Source organism: Aspergillus niger (assembly GCF_000002855.4).
Source record: "Aspergillus niger supercontig An08".
Classification (NCBI taxonomy): Eukaryota; Fungi; Ascomycota; class Eurotiomycetes; order Eurotiales; family Aspergillaceae; genus Aspergillus; species Aspergillus niger.
The window spans coordinates 141439-156646 of NT_166524.1; the positions used below are offsets into that span (position 1 = coordinate 141439).

The 15208-nt window shown below is 52.4% G+C and overlaps 8 protein-coding genes across 8 annotated transcripts; 4 read left to right on the top strand and 4 right to left on the bottom strand.

Moving 5' to 3' along the window:
* Nucleotides 1-398: 398 nt before the first annotated feature.
* On the bottom strand, nt 399-2765 carry An08g00730 (uncharacterized protein; the record flags this gene model as incomplete). Its single annotated transcript, XM_001392154.1, has 3 exons — nt 399-2318; nt 2411-2653; nt 2718-2765. 3 exons carry the CDS (start codon nt 2763-2765, stop codon nt 399-401), a joined length of 2211 nt encoding a protein of 736 aa, XP_001392191.1.
* A 302-nt stretch (nt 2766-3067) lies between these two features.
* On the top strand, nt 3068-3894 carry An08g00740 (uncharacterized protein; the record flags this gene model as incomplete). Its single annotated transcript, XM_059748800.1, has 2 exons — nt 3068-3111; nt 3237-3894. 2 exons carry the CDS (start codon nt 3068-3070, stop codon nt 3892-3894), a joined length of 702 nt encoding a protein of 233 aa, XP_059603880.1.
* Nucleotides 3895-4193: 299 nt separating this feature from the next.
* An08g00750 (uncharacterized protein) lies at nt 4194-5104 on the bottom strand (the record flags this gene model as incomplete). Its single annotated transcript, XM_001392156.3, has 3 exons — nt 4194-4605; nt 4782-4893; nt 4963-5104. 3 exons carry the CDS (start codon nt 5102-5104, stop codon nt 4194-4196), a joined length of 666 nt encoding a protein of 221 aa, XP_001392193.1.
* A 471-nt stretch (nt 5105-5575) lies between these two features.
* On the bottom strand, nt 5576-7712 carry An08g00760 (uncharacterized protein; the record flags this gene model as incomplete). The annotated part of the gene is made up of 3 exons (XM_001392157.1): nt 5576-5707; nt 5772-7430; nt 7488-7712. 3 exons carry the CDS (start codon nt 7710-7712, stop codon nt 5576-5578), a joined length of 2016 nt encoding a protein of 671 aa, XP_001392194.1.
* A 443-nt stretch (nt 7713-8155) lies between these two features.
* On the top strand, nt 8156-9578 carry An08g00770 (uncharacterized protein; the record flags this gene model as incomplete). Its single annotated transcript, XM_001392158.3, has 5 exons — nt 8156-8176; nt 8236-8536; nt 8596-8820; nt 8878-9147; nt 9217-9578. 5 exons carry the CDS (start codon nt 8156-8158, stop codon nt 9576-9578), a joined length of 1179 nt encoding a protein of 392 aa, XP_001392195.1.
* Nucleotides 9579-9950: 372 nt separating this feature from the next.
* Nucleotides 9951-10552, bottom strand: An08g00780 (uncharacterized protein; the record flags this gene model as incomplete). The annotated part of the gene is made up of 3 exons (XM_059748801.1): nt 9951-10058; nt 10110-10187; nt 10475-10552. The coding sequence occupies 3 exons, from the start codon at nt 10550-10552 to the stop codon at nt 9951-9953; spliced, it is 264 nt and encodes an 87-aa protein (XP_059603881.1).
* Nucleotides 10553-11090: 538 nt separating this feature from the next.
* Nucleotides 11091-11884, top strand: An08g00790 (uncharacterized protein; the record flags this gene model as incomplete). Its single annotated transcript, XM_001392160.3, has 2 exons — nt 11091-11565; nt 11598-11884. The coding sequence occupies 2 exons, from the start codon at nt 11091-11093 to the stop codon at nt 11882-11884; spliced, it is 762 nt and encodes a 253-aa protein (XP_001392197.3).
* Nucleotides 11885-12248: 364 nt separating this feature from the next.
* Nucleotides 12249-15074, top strand: An08g00800 (uncharacterized protein; the record flags this gene model as incomplete). The annotated part of the gene is made up of 1 exon (XM_001392161.1): nt 12249-15074. One exon carries the CDS (start codon nt 12249-12251, stop codon nt 15072-15074), a length of 2826 nt encoding a protein of 941 aa, XP_001392198.1.
* Between the last annotated feature and the right edge of the window lie 134 nt (nt 15075-15208).

Genomic DNA, 15208 nt, shown 5'->3' on the forward strand with positions numbered 1-15208 from the left:
TTCCTTGTGTGTATCCTGTTCAATTTTACATGGGAGGCGTTTTGGTGTGTGCATAACTAAATTTAGAGTTTCTGATATCCAAAAGTTCATTCACTCCTTCATTGGGCTGTTTGCTGTCGTAGTTCATGCCAGTAGTACTTTAGTACTGAGTAGTGAAGTAACCAGTGGCCGTGTCAATTGAACATCCATCAAAAAGATCTATCATTATTCATCAGTCAATCAATCCACCTATATCCTACCCTCGCAGCCAAACGATTCAAATGACTTTTTGACCCCATCCACACTCTATATATGCACACAATGACAGAACCACACAGAAGAGAAATAGTAAACGAAACAATTCCAAAGTACATCGATGTATATACACACACACCAACCAATACTCTAATCATTATTAATTACACCACGCCACCACTCCAATCCCTCCTCAACTTCTCATACTTTTTCAAATCCGTAACACTAGGCCGAATAAACGCCTTGGCAGCGACAAAGTCCTCGAACTTGATGCTGTCACGTCTCTTAATAGCCGAGTAACCGGCGCGACGAAGCAAACTACCCAAATCAGCACCACTGAAGCCCTCGCACTCCTCGGCGAGTCTGCGCAGATCCTCATTGAACTCGATAGGCAAGTTCCTGACGAGGGTCTGCAGGATCTCGACACGCTCGAGCGGACTGGGCAAGTTAACGAAGAGAAGGGTCTCCAGACGACCGGGGCGCAGCATAGCCGGGTCGATGATATCGGGCCGGTTAGTGGCCGCGATGACGTAGAGGCCTTGACGGCTGCTGCCGAGGCCGTCGAGTTCAGTGAGGAGGGTGTTGACGACACGGGCGGAGGCTTCAGAGAGGGTATCGTCACGACGGGGGACGAGGGCGTCGAGTTCATCAAAGAAGATGACGCAAGGGACGGAGGAGCGGGCGCGGACGAAGACCTGGCGGACGGCGCGTTCGGATTCACCGACGAATTTGTTGAGGAGTTCAGGACCCTTGACGCTGATGAAGTTGGCGCGGGACTCGTTGGCCACGGCTTTGGCGAGGAGTGTTTTACCGCAACCGGGGGGACCCCAGAGAAGGACGCCGGTGGGCGCGGTGATGCCGACATTGGCGTAGATTTCGGGGTTCTTGATGGGTTCGACGATGGCGGTGGACAGTTCGTCGCGGATGCCGCCGAGGGCGCCGATGTCGGCCCAGGTAGTATCGGGAATGGTGGCGAAGCCTTCGCGCTTGGAGGAGGGCTGGATCTTAGGGAGGGCTGTAAAGAAGTCGGCGTTGGAGACGAGGACGGTTTGAGTTTCGTCGCCGATGGGGGTTTCTTTGGCGTGGGTGATGAGGCGGCGGAGTTCTTTGACTTTAGGGCTGATGATGTCGGCTTCGCCTTCAATCTCCATTTCCATTTCCTCGCCGCTGTTGGATTTGAGGAGTTCCAGGTAGCGTTTGATGGCGGCAGCGCCGGCGGTGGCGACGAGGTCGTTCAGATCAGCGCCGACGAATCCGGGGGTGCGCTTGGCGAGGGTTTTGAAGTCGAGGTCGTCAGCGAGACGCATCTTGCGGGTTAGGGCGCGCAGGATCTGCTCACGGACGGGCTCCGAGGGGACGGTCATGTTGATTTCCTTGTCGAAACGGCCTCCGCGACGCAGAGCAGCGTCCAAGCTGTCGGGACGGTTAGTGGCCGCCAGGACGATAACGGGCTTTCCGTCGGTCTTTTCGAGGGCCAGATCGTCCATGCAGGTAAGGAGTTGAGCGACGATGCGCTTCTCCATTTCTCGTTGGGCGCTTTCACGCTTGGGGGTGATGGCGTCGATTTCGTCGATGAATATTAAGCAGGGCGCGATGCGCTTGGCTTCTTCGAAGTATTCTCGGAGAGCCTTTTCGGACTCTCCTGACATGCCGGAGATGACGGATGGGGCGGATATGGAGATGAAGGGGACGCCCAGTTCGGCGGCGAATGCGTTTGCGATCATGGTTTTACCGCAACCTGGCGGACCATGTAGCAGAACACCGCGAGGAGGCTGGACATTGGACGACATGTAGACTTGCGGGCGCGTCATGGGCAGGATGACGAGATCCCCGAGCTCCTGCACCACATCGTCCAATCCACCCAGATCGGCCAGACTGACATGTGTGGGAGGAGAACGGTCGACTGCGGCCTCGGCCTTGCGGCGCTTGGAGGACTGCGATTCACCACCATGGTGCCGTTTCTTCGTAGAGGTAGTAGGTGGTGCTGTTGACTCGGCAGTGTTGGATTCGCTCTGTTTCGAGGGCTTCGAGGTGTTGGTTGTATTCCACATACCAACCAGGCTCTTGTTGAGGCTGTTGGATTCCTGCTCCCGTCAGCTACCTCCCAATTGCTAGCCAGGTTTGAAGCTGCTTCTGAAGACATTTATCCCATGAAGCGGCGCGCGATGTCGCATACCGGTGCCGGTTGCTCCTCCAGGCCCTCAAAGTCGCCGTCTATGGAGTCGTTCTCATCTTCTCCGAGGACGTCGGCTTTCAGCACTTCCACCACGCGCTCGATGCTGTCTTCGAGAATACGCTTCGGCTTCCTGTTCAGGCTGGAATTGGACCGCTTGATGGTATCGTAAATGCTAGACACCGAAAGACGGAATTGAGCATTCTCTGCATTGTCGTCGATGATTTTGCGCACGACCTGGTAGATCTGTGGATAGCGAGTTAGCGATGATCGCATTGATATAAGCCGAGGGACGAGTCGCAGCACTTACATCCTTGTCGAGGCCCTGCCTCAGCGTCGGCCTGCCACCACGACGCATCTTGAATCAAAGCCGGGGCTATAAATGCGATAATCGGGGGTGATAAAGATCCCCGCTGGCGATGAATTCCCACAATTTTAGAGACCCGGAGAATTGATGCACCGGCGGAGAGCCCCAAATTCATCTGAAAACACCGGCAGATTTCCGAGAATATTACACTAGTCCCGATGTGGTAATAGGACGATAACGGACGTCATCTGCGGTGGACTCACTCACTGCACATACTATCTTTCATCCATCTTCGCCGGTTTCTGACTGCTTCCCCTCAAGCATCCTCGGAAACAAAGCAACATGCGCTGACAATGGGAAACACAAATAGCACCCACAAGATCTCTGCTCAGGACCGGTGAGCCTATCCATATCATTCCAATGTGTTTCGCCCTGTTGCTGTCTCCATCAGGGCCGTTTGGCACGGGTCACGAGCCCCATCCCCCCGTCTCCGACCGATAAACTAACGCTCGTAACGCTCAGGGCAATCCTCGACCTCAAGAACCAGCGAGACAAACTTCACCAGTATCAGAAGCGGATTACTGTCTTGACAGACCGCGAACTTGAAATTGCGAAACAATGTCTCGCCCGGGATGACCGCAAGCGCGCCCTGCTTGCCCTGCGTCGCAAGAAGTACCAGGAGTCGCTGCTCGACAAGACCGACAAACAACTCGAGCAGCTCGAACAGCTTACGGGTCAGATTGAGTTTGCACTGGTTCAGAAGGATGTTCTGTTCGGCTTGCAGCAAGGGACCAAGGTTCTGCAGACCATTAACAAGGAAATGGGTGGTCTTGAGGGGGTCGAGAAGCTGATGGGCGAGACGGAGGAAGCGAGAGCTTATCAAGAGGCAAGAGCTTATTGTCAATGGTTATCTGAGAAGGGTATTCTGGATTGGATGCTGACGAGTCGGTGGTGGTTTGTACAGGAAATCAGCGAGATGCTTGCTGGACGCTTGTCCACTCAGGATGAGGATGAGGTCGAAGAGGAACTCGAGGCTTTGCAGCGGGATACGCAGGGTCCGGTTGTCCTGCCAAATGCGCCCAGCTCTACACTCCCAGAGCATGTGGGGGGAGTCAAGGAGGACGAGCATGCGGTGGAAGAAGAGGCCCACGTCGAGGAGCGGACGGCGATTCCTGCTTGAGACTGCCATCCATATGATCTCTTTATATGACTTTAGCATTGCCGGCGTTGGTGGTTTCAGGACTTTCAAGTATAGTATAGCATTGTTAGATATGTTTCGCTATTTGAATGCTAGCAACTAGATCGTTGAAACATGGATTGGCGTGCATTATCTTGATAGAGCCCAGCTCAATACCCAAGGCAGTACCCGTAGTTTCCGATCATCCATTTCAGTCTCTCACAGACCTCGTACATCCCAGGCCAGCATTTGACCATCCATGTTCGAACAAACACTGAAATCCTATCCCTTATCACCTCCGCTCACAGAATCCTGCTCCCCACTCCATTCACACCCTGAATAGCAACATGATCACCTGGGTTCGCAGCCGCCTCATACAAGAAACTGATCGGCTCCCTATTCAATGCCATGAACTGTCCCTTGAAACCAATATACCCGACCTTGGTGACGTCTTCTTCCCCATCGCTCCAATTATCCTCGAAGAAGAGAGTGATGGAAGTAGTCGCGTTCCAATGTGCCCGGTTCAGCGGCAACTCGAAAACATCTGCACCCGGCACAGGTTGGGGTATTTCGACTGTCTGCGTGGGCTTTAGGTCCGAGGCTGTTCCGAAGTCCAGGTCGTCGCGGTTCTTGAATAGCTTTAGGGTCTTCGGGGCGGATGGGGAGGGGGCAGTGTAGATGAGGAGGGAGTGGACTTTGACTTGGCCGGTGAATCTAGAAGTTAAATGGTTGGTTAGTGGATAATCAGTGCGGTTGTCGTGCAATAGTATGGTGCATATTGAATCCGTGACATGGAACTTGAGATGAGGGGCATTTGGCGGGGTAAAAACCATATCACAAACAGCAAATCCGATCGAAACCCACAACAGAAAATGGGGTGGATAACATACGGAATATACATCAGCAACTGTTCATCCGCGTCGCTTTCCAGCTCCGGTTCATCGTTCAGTCTTTCAGACCATGTCTTTTTCACAATCGCGGCGCCAGACTTGGGACTGGCCTCTGCAGGTAGGACTCCAGTTAGCAGGTACAGTACCACATGCAGAAGGGGTTCCCTCGGGGGTTGCCTACCGTTCAATGTAGTGATCGCATCAAATTGGATTTGGGAGTAGAGGAGGGATTGGATGGCAGGGGTGATGTCGTTGGAGTGATCATGGCCATCTTCTCCGTGGCAATGGCCGCCATGATCGTGATGATGGTGATGACCTGACATGATCAACTTGGGGATCTAGAAAAAGCTGATCCAAATTCAGTCAAGTATCTGATTTATGGAGGATTGCAAATTTGTGGGCTGCAGTATGTCCGAGGTTGGAAGGATGGTTGACTTTCCAGTCGAAAGAGAGAAAGATGAGCCAGCGTTGTTGTTCTTCGGCGAAAGGCCCGTCTGGCAGCTGTGAAATGATGCACATCTTGATCCAGGCAGCCGAGGACTCCTTTCATTCACCACCCCTGTACCCTCTACATCTGTAATTATTTGTTACTGCTTGTGGTCTGCTGGAATAGCGAAGTTTACTGGTATATATTATATTTATGACTAAAGCAGAAAGAAAGAATCTGGATCTCTATCATTCTATAGAGGTCAACGCTGGCGGGTATAGTACAGGCAGTGCATGTCGTCAATAAGAATCGCTAGTGGATTCGCCATCAAATGGATCCCATCAAGATACTCTCTATCTCCTAGAGCTTAATAAACCTGGTAACAGTTTGGGGCATATTCGAGGAGGTAATTCTTCTCGATTTTAGTCACATCGCGGATGAAGGTCTTCTCGCCGGTCTGTAAGATCTCATGGAAGATGACCCAGTCGGCTTTCCGATTCTATACAGTAGTCCAATTAGCAAATGATCGCAAAGATACTACAAATCCTAGATTGCCAACATACAAACATCAATGAACTCGGGTGAGCATGGAGAGTCAGGCCTCCGCTCACCGTCTTAAAGGTGCCATCGGGCTGCATCTTCGCAGCGTGTGCGAAATAGCCCGTAGTAAGGCACCTACGAATCTGTTCCGCAAGCTTACTTGGGTCTTCTTGCCGAGACCTTGCAGAGAGAGTCTCATCGACTTGGATTCCAAAGCGCTCCAGATATCGCTTCAACTGGGCGCGAATGCTCACAGCCCGTTGCAAAGATCGAAAGTTTAGGAGATTGTCCCGACACCACTTGGAGTCCTTCTTTCCTTTGGTGATGAACGCTTGATACACGTTAAGATACGTTAAATGATCACCCTCTTCGACTGCGAACTTTCTGCGGTGGCTCTCCGATGACTTTCTGTCGCCTTCATGCTGGACCCATACGGTCCCTTGAAGACTCACCATGGCGGCAATAGAGAGGATCTCGCTTAGACAGTTAAAAGATGGCGCTGATAGCAGCACCTTTGCCATCATGGGATCGACTGCCAGCTCTGCCATCCGCATCCCATGGGGCTTTGTGAGTTTGGCATAGTCGTCAACTGCCCCCAGAGAGTACAGCAGCTCGAATGCGCGAATAACAAGCTCTGTAGGAGGGGAGGTCAAAAAGTCGAATCGGACGATGTTGTCGATACCCAAAGCCTTGAGCTGCATGATTACAGGCGCTAGGTTTGACCGCTGAATCTCCGGAACGGTGGCCTCTGGAAGTTGCTCATAGGCCTGCTGCGTGTAGAGGCGGAAGCACTTCCCGGGTTTGGTACGCCCAGCTCGGCCAGCACGCTGAACAGCCGCTGCTTTTGATATGGGCACTGCGGTCAGTGTTTCTATGCCGGTCTGGGGGTTATAAGCTCTTAATTTGGCGAAGCCGCAGTCGATGACATACACAATCCCGTTAATAGTAACAGATGCTTCGGCGATGTTGGTCGACACGATGACTTTGCGGGTGTTCTCTGGTGTCGGTTCAAACACGTACATTTGCTGATCTGTTGTTAGACCAGAGTAAAGTGGTAACGGAAGTATACTCTGTGCCTTGGGATGCAGTGTTGCGGCACGTTCGGCAATCATCTGCACCGTAGTGTCAATCTCCTCCCGGCCAGTCAAAAACACCAGAATATCGCCTTCCGCCTCTTGAAGATGGATGTCGAACACGGTTCTGACTGCGCGCTCGACATAATCTTCTGCAGGGTTCTCGAGAAAGAGCATGTCCACCGGATACATGCGACCTTCCAAACTGATGATCCTTCCCACCTTGCCACCAATTTCACCGGATTCCGGACTGCTGTCAAATTCCTCGCCAGCGAAGAATCGCAGAAAATCTTCTGCTTGCAAGGTTGCGCTACTGACCACAATCCTAAGCTCCGGCCGTCGTTTCATGATCTTTTTCAGGATACCTAGGAGGATATCGGTACTGAGGGATCGCTCATGAGCTTCATCCACCATGATAACAGAGTACCGTGACAGCAGAGGATCTACGAGTGCCTCCCTAAGCAACATTCCATCTGTAAGGAACTTTATCCTGGTGGAAGCCGAGGTCAAGTCCTCAAAACGAATCGAGTAGCCCACGTCTTCGCCGAGCTTGCAGCGCATTTCCTCAGCTACCCTAGCTGCCACTGTGGTAGCAGCCACCCGACGTGGCTGGGCGATATTAGCTTTTCTTCTTGCATCCGAGTCAGTCAGAAGGGAAAGGCATACCTGTGTCACTGCTATAGCCTTTCCATCTGCACACCACCCTGCTTGGTCGAGATACTGGGGTAGTTGGGTCGTTTTCCCACTTCCTGTTTGTCCAACAACGATGGTCACCGGATACGTCTCAACCAGGTACAATAAACTCTGCTTGTGTCTTGCGATTGGAAGCAATGCGGCCGGCTTGTATAGAGCCGGGATAAAGCTGGTGGACAGATCCAGCTCGGAAGCCATTGCGATTGGGCCTTAAGTGAGAATGGAACTAGGAGGTGATTTGCAGCACCAGTGTTCCAACTAGAGGCAAGCTATGAGTACATTGAAAGACCCCAGCGAAACATATTGTTATAGCAATTTCCGGGTCGGCTGGGCAAGCCTTGCACCGCCAGAATTGTATCCAGATTCTACTCGACGAAGTAGATATTGTTGGAGCACCTGCAGCAGTGCTTACCTAAGCACGGGACTATCACGTGGCGCAACGTCACTCCGCGGGCATCGGAAGTGCGAAGGGGGCTGAGAGGCTCCGAAGCTCCAATCGCATCATCCCCAGCTTGCTTTCTGCCTGTTGGGCAAATTTCCTGGTCGCATAAATACCCTCAGGGCCTGCGAAACCTTGGCATTCTTCTCCACCTTCTAGATAGCAAGTTTGCGATTCCAACGCTGCCTAAGTTGCTCTCACGATGTCGGAAGAAGACAAGACTGTAGGTTGTCCTCTATATCCGCTCCTTATACCTCATGCCGGCCACTCACTAGCAGCCAGACCCCCAATAAACTCTCCACTGGACCACTCAGTCCCAAACCCGAGTCGCCGACTACCGCGCGCCCTCTAGATTTTGATGATGAACCTCAGGAAACCGGTGTCACTGCAGCACCGTCAACAGCCCCTGCTCAGCAGGGCGCTGCGGAAGCTGCCCCGCCTAAGCCACCCCGCCCATTGAGCCCCCGGCAAGAGGCCGAGAATACCCTCAAGGAAGCATTCCCCTCTATCGAGGCATCGGTGATCAAAGCAGTGTTGGTGGCCAGTAACTGGGATGTGGAACGGTCATTCCATGCTTTGCTTAGTACGTGTGAACTGCGACGGAAAGCACTGCTATGCGCGGTCACTAACAAGTCCCTCTAGGCATGACGGATCCCAGTGCTGTCGAACAAGATGCGCCGCCCCCGAAGCCACCACGCCCAACTGCTGCGCAGAGGCAGCTAGAAGCAGATGAGATGTATGCCCGTCAGCTGGCCGAGCACTACAACCGTCCTGCGCGCCAACCCCGTTGGGACAACGAGTACCCACAGCAGCGGCCACGAAGAGGAAGCGATGGATCGGAGGAAAAAGAATACAGCTTTTTCGATGGTCAGTGATATGGATCTTTTCTACGTCATCTTGGTTGCTAAATGATGGCCTGTATAGATGATCTCCCTGTGATCCGTGAGAACCTTCGCAAAGGATTCTTGGATACCCAGACGAAGGTCAACTCGTGGGTCCAGAATCTGAAGAAACGCCTCGATGGCGAAACACCTGAGGCCGGACCTTCTGGTCAAGGCCAGCCCGATGAGAACTATGGTAGACCTAGACGGAGCGGGGACCTAGGTCGTCGGAGCGGCGATCGCGAACGCTACGATGCCGATCATCGCATCCTGAACGACGACTTTTCCTCACTTGAACTGAGAGATGCGGAAGGTACGGTTACCCCGATCAGACCCTGATCATGCATCAAATTCGCTAGCGAATGCTAACCTCCGTTCGCAGCTCCTCCTCCGCGCCCCCCGCGCCCTCTCGCCAATCCCGATCTTTTCAAAACCTCTTCATCTTCCCCTGATCGACGCAAGGTCTCCTTCCAGGAGGGACCACCTACCGAGATTGACAACCTCTACGATGCCTCTGAGCCCGTCAGACGTACGTCTCCCGCGACAGGCAAGTCGAGCAAGTGGCAACCTCTGTCGACTGTTGACCCTTCGCCGGTCGGGGAACATGACCCGTTCAGTCTTGGGGACAGTGACGATGAGAAAGAAAAGGAAGCCAAGACTAAGGAGCAGAGCACAGCTGAGGCTGGGCCGGCCAGCGAAGCGTCGAAAGACAGCAGCAAGGCCGAGAATGCTGGCAAGTCGTAGGACTTGTTCAGTAATCGATTAATAATTATGAGAGTTTTCCTTTTTGCCTTCTCCCCGACACATGCCGTTTCATCCCTAGCGCCTGTCTGCTACATGTATTCTTCATACCATTACCCTGATAATGGCCCTATGGCCGACGTTAATGATACCAAAGACTGCACTAGTGGGAAGTCCCAGAAACCGTTCAATCCCCAACGAGGATTTCATGAATACGATGAATAATACCACCATTAGTAGTAGATTGCAGAATCCATCATATTCCAATCTAATAGGGAAAAACGGGTATCACAAGGAAAACCAAACGAAAAGAAAGCAGAAAACGCCATAGATACCTAGAGCACTAAACACACAACCTCAACCCCCAAAAAGAATTCACTCCGGCAAACCCTGCTGCTGCTCAGTCGCGAACCCGCGCGACGCACCAGCTTCTTTTCTTAGATCCTTAATGACCGCCTGATAGACAGCGTCAGCTTCCAGAACCTCCCGGAACAAAGTAAAGGCATAGCACATGATAGATGAGCAAGAACTCACAGCGAGAGCATCCGGATTGACCCCATTCTCAATCAAGGACACACAAAGCGACAGCTCCGTGCGGTCTAAATTAGTGTTCTAGAGGGGTTGAATATAATTAGTTAATTAGCCCGGTCAGTTCGTTGACCAAGTGTGTATGTGTCTTGTCAGATGATATGACACCAGAGAACCAGACTAGACCAGACACGACTAGATCCCAGGAGGTCTAATCCTGTGTGGCATGTTGGTGGTAGGTAAGATGAAGATGGTCGCAGTAGATGAAAGCAAAAGCTTGTGAAAATACAACAATAATAGAAGAACAAAAGAAAGAAAAGCCAGGTACAAGAATGAAAGGAAACTCGGGGGAGGAGGGGATTGTCACGTACAAGAAGGGTGGAAATCTCGTGAAGAATGTCAATAACTTCGCGGGCGGCCTGGCGTTTGTCGTCGGCTTGGGAGGGCATTTTCGGGGAGGGAGAGTCAAGTCTTTGATTGAATGTTTGAATGGTCAGAGAGAGGTGAGAGAAAAGAACAGAGGATGAAACGCTAGATAGAATGCTGGAAAGTGTATTTGTGTGTAGAGTATAAGCTATAGATAGAACTGAAAACACAGATGGTAGTAGACTGGAGTGTAGATAGTTGAAGGTATTCCTATCTTCCAACTCAATATTACTCAAATACCCAGATGTAACGTTGTATTGTCAGTTTGGTAATGCGATGACAAGTGTTTTTATGCACTATACCCAGACGGGAGAGGAGGAGTATCTGTGATTGGTTTTCCCTCTACTAAAAACCCTTCCAGTTACTTTCTTTGCAACTCGGGCAAATAATGGATTGATTTGAGAGCCATTGAACCCTCACGCGATATTGGGCATCTACTGAATCAGAAGAGAACTCTCTATTGAACTATCCTTCATGATCCGGGAGAATTGTGGAACCTCCCCTGTCAACTCCCCATCCTCCAAACGATCGTGAATGTAGATCCTGGAGGGGCTCTCCGGAATGCCGCCAGCGGATCTGACTCCCAGTCTGACCATCTCAGACATCCATTCCTTGAAGAAAGACCAGGCCCTGGAGATTCTTGCCCAGATTTCGCGCGTCGAGAAAAAGACCTTCCCCGCTAACGAGGCATTCAGTTTCGGTGAGGAACTCTGGCGCAAGAAGCCCAACACGAAGGTCCTGTATGTGACCCGTGCACCATCGGCTCCGGGTGATGTCCGCCCAACCTTGCTGGCCTATGCCGTCTACGTCCGCCAGAAGGGAATTGCCCTGCTGCACAAAGTTTGTGTTGGTGAAGCCTATCGCCGCCAGGGTGTCGGGATGCGGCTCATGAACTATATTCGAGCTCGTCTACAGAGCGAGGGGTGTCAGCAGATTCAGCTATGGGTTGACAAAGCCCGCTCTCCTGCTAGATCCCTATACGTCCGCAATGGCTTCAAGGAGCGTGACGAGATCCCGGACTACTATGCGCCAGGGCGTACGGGGATCAAGATGGTTCTCGATCTCTAGCTGTAGCGTGGGCCCTGTACCCGCCCCTGTCGCGCCTAAGCATGGCCTTTGGCCCCTCGATAGACAGGCCTGTTCTCCCTACCCCTCCGCCTCACGCGGTGGAAAGGAACCACTGGACTCCTCCTTGGTACTTTTGGCTGGAAACTAGGGTGGCTTTGCCTGTCAAATATCCTCCCTTAAGCCTTCGGGAAATACGAACGCTACTGAGAGGGAGGGGTTGGGTCGGCTATGCTCCTGTGTGGACTCCTGCAAGCCATCCCTTGCAGGCGCGTGCATTCGCAACGTGAGCTTGAACTCCCGCGCCGCGAACCATCCATCTCTAACCATTCCCATACTTCAGTGACGTCAAACATATCCAGGTATGGCTCTGTAGAAGGGGTCACACGCTTCGCGCCTCTCCTGTGCCCAATGGGCCCTTGGGCGCGGAGGCCCTTGGGAGCATACTCTTTGCCCTAAGGGCAGGCTGTTCCGCCACTTTTGCTCTTTCAGCTGCCACCTTCTATCTCTTTCGTCTCTTTTCTCCTCTCTCTTCCTTTTCAGATTCATACCGGTCTAGATCTTACTTCAAGCTGTGCTTGGATGATACGTCTGAGAGATTTATAGGAACGTCTATCGAATACTTGCCAGGACCGTTCCATTTGCTCAGGAGATATGGCGCTCTTTGCGTTGGCTCTCCTCAGCATCCTGGTGACTGTTGTTGCAGGTCTGCAGGCCAGCTACCCTGTTAACGCACAGCTACCTCCGGTAGCCCGGGTATCGAAGCCATTCGAATTTGTTTTCTCGCAGGGTACCTTTGCTGGCAGCGATGATAACACACATTATTCGCTTTCAAACGCGCCATCATGGCTCGAAGTCGACAGCCAATCCCGTACGCTATCCGGAACACCGCAGAAAGATGATCAAGGATCACCGACGTTCGATCTGGTGGCCTCAGATGGCTCGGAATCTGCGGACATGCAAGTCACATTAATTGTAACAACAGACGACGGACCGCAACCGGGAAAGCCGCTGTTCTCACAACTCGAAGAAATGGGGCCAACCTCCGCCCCAGACACCATCCTCCTACACACTGGCGACTCTTTCTCATTATCCTTTGGGCCGGACACGTTCACCAACACGCGCCCATCAACGGCCTACTATGGCACATCTCCGGACAACGCACCGCTACCCTCGTGGATTGTTTTCGATCCGGCATCACTCAGCTTTTCCGGCACGACACCGGCTAGTGGACCTCAAACCTTCAGCTTCAATCTGATAGCCTCGGACGTGACTGGGTTCAGCGCGGCTACCATGACCTTTGAGATGACCATCAGCCCACATATCTTGGCGTTCAATCGGAGCACCCAGACATTCTTCCTCTCAAAAGAACGGCCGTTCACTAGTCCGCAGTTTGTCAGCAATCTCACCCTAGATGGACATGAAACGACGAAGAAAGATCTGGCCGACATTAAGGTGGATTCGCCAGACTGGTTGTCTCTAGATGAGGAGACTATTTCTCTGAGCGGCACTCCCCCTTCAGACGCCGCCGATAACAATGTCACGATTACCGTGACGGATAGATTTCAAGACGTAGCCACGCTGATCGTCAGTCTACAGTTCACTCAATTCTTTCGCAATGATCAAAATGTATGCGATGCTATCATCGGGCAGTTCTTTATGCTGGTCCTTGACGACTCTGTCTTGGCCAACGATTCTGTCCAGGTAGACGTTGACTTCGGGCAAGATCTTCCCTGGCTCCATTACAATCGTGACAACAAGACGATCTTTGGACAAGTTCCCTCCGACATCAGTCCGGGAAGCTATCATATCAATCTCACTGCCCGGGAGGGTACCGCAGAGGACACTCGGCAATTAACAATCAAGGCGATGTCGGAAGGGACCACAAATGGACCAGGCACAGCCAACTCTACAGCCTCCGATGCAAAGAACAGCATTCGCGGAGGCAAGGCCGGTATTATTGCTATCGCCGTCGTTGTTCCGTTTGTGTTTTTGAGCACTGCCCTTCTTCTGTTCTGCTGCTGGCGGCACAAGCGTAAAGCAGCCACAAAGAAACCTCAAGATGGACAGGAAGCCGAGAAAACGCTATCGACTCAGCCAGATGGCGAAGGTATTGCGCATGGTCGGCCTTTTGAGGAAACTGCCCATGGCGAGCCTCCGAGAATTCTCAGGATTCCTTCACAATCATCTGAGCCCCCAAAACTGGAGCTACCATTATGGCATTCAAGCCCGTCGAAAGGCAACGAGCAAGCCCCAGACGCAGCCGGCAAAGAAAACACCCTTTCCGATCCTACATTCGATTGGGGAGGTTTCGCTTCTCTCAAGGGACCCGAACCCGAAGAGGCCAAACCAGTGGAAGACGCACCCGCACAGCCGAAACGCCTGTCTTTCCAGAACAGCCCCCCCTTACACCGAAGAACAACCACAACTAGTTCCAGGAGGCGAGAGCCCCTTCGGCCCATTCAGCCTAGGAGGTCCCTAAAGCGGAATTCGACTACCCGATCGCGCAGATATTCCAAACGGTCGAGTGGCATATCAACAGTAGCATCCGGGCTTCCAGTCCGACTCAGTGGTGCCGGACATGGAGCCGGCGGTTTTGGACCTCCAGGACATGGCGTAGTCCGTCTTTCCTGGCAGAACACACAGGCTTCGTTCGGAAGTGATGAGAGTGACGTAGGAAACCTAGCACCGCTGTTTCCACGACCGCCACCTCGAACGAGAGAGAGTGGGGATTATTCCAAACGAATGAGCCTTCGAACAGTGGAACCTGACGACTCGACCATCTCTGAAGCGGACTCTCTAGAGGCATTTCTTCACAGCCGCGCAAAAAGTCGGAATTCGTCCAACCCGCTATTCGCAGGTCAGTTCGGCCGTCGAGCATCATCGGGCTGTCGGGCCCTAGAAAGAGCTCGAAGCACAGCGAGTCGGGCCGATACAGTAGCCAGTTCCAACTACATTGAGGAATATCGGAACTCGATCCATGAGCGGCCGTGGTCGACAGCCATGTCTGCCTCCATTTACACGGATGACCATCGTCAGTCGGCTTATTTACATAGCCTGTCCGAAGAATCTTCAGACATGGGGCCACCCCGCCCGGTGGGCAAATTGCCCAGCCAATCGAGCCTGGCTCAAAATTATTCTGAGACGATCGCGCCTCTGCCTCGGTTCTACAGCGAAGTGAGCTTGGATGAGCCGAAACGATTCGAAGGAGCGGGATTGGGGAAAGAGAATGATCCGCCCACTGAGCGGCAGCTCGGCGGGAGCTCACGCCCTTGGTATCAGACCGGCTTCTACACGCACGGAGACATAGCTGGCGCCGGCCAGGCGTCACGGAAAAGCCCTTCACTTTACTCTATCCCCTTCGATTCCAAATCACGCCGAGTGAGCTTGAACCGGGCCGTGGAGCGGGAATGGGAAGAATTGCACAGTATGCAAAGGGAACCGGCAGGAAGCTCGAGAAACAACGCAGGCTTCTTGTGAATGGAGTGACAATCGCAATGCTCAGTATTTATGTTCATATTTGTTTTAGGGTTTTGCTTCACTGTCAACCAGGTCGTTTTGAAAAGTGTTCGGCGAGCGTGATATCCATGGATTCTGAATTTGGTTTCTTTGTT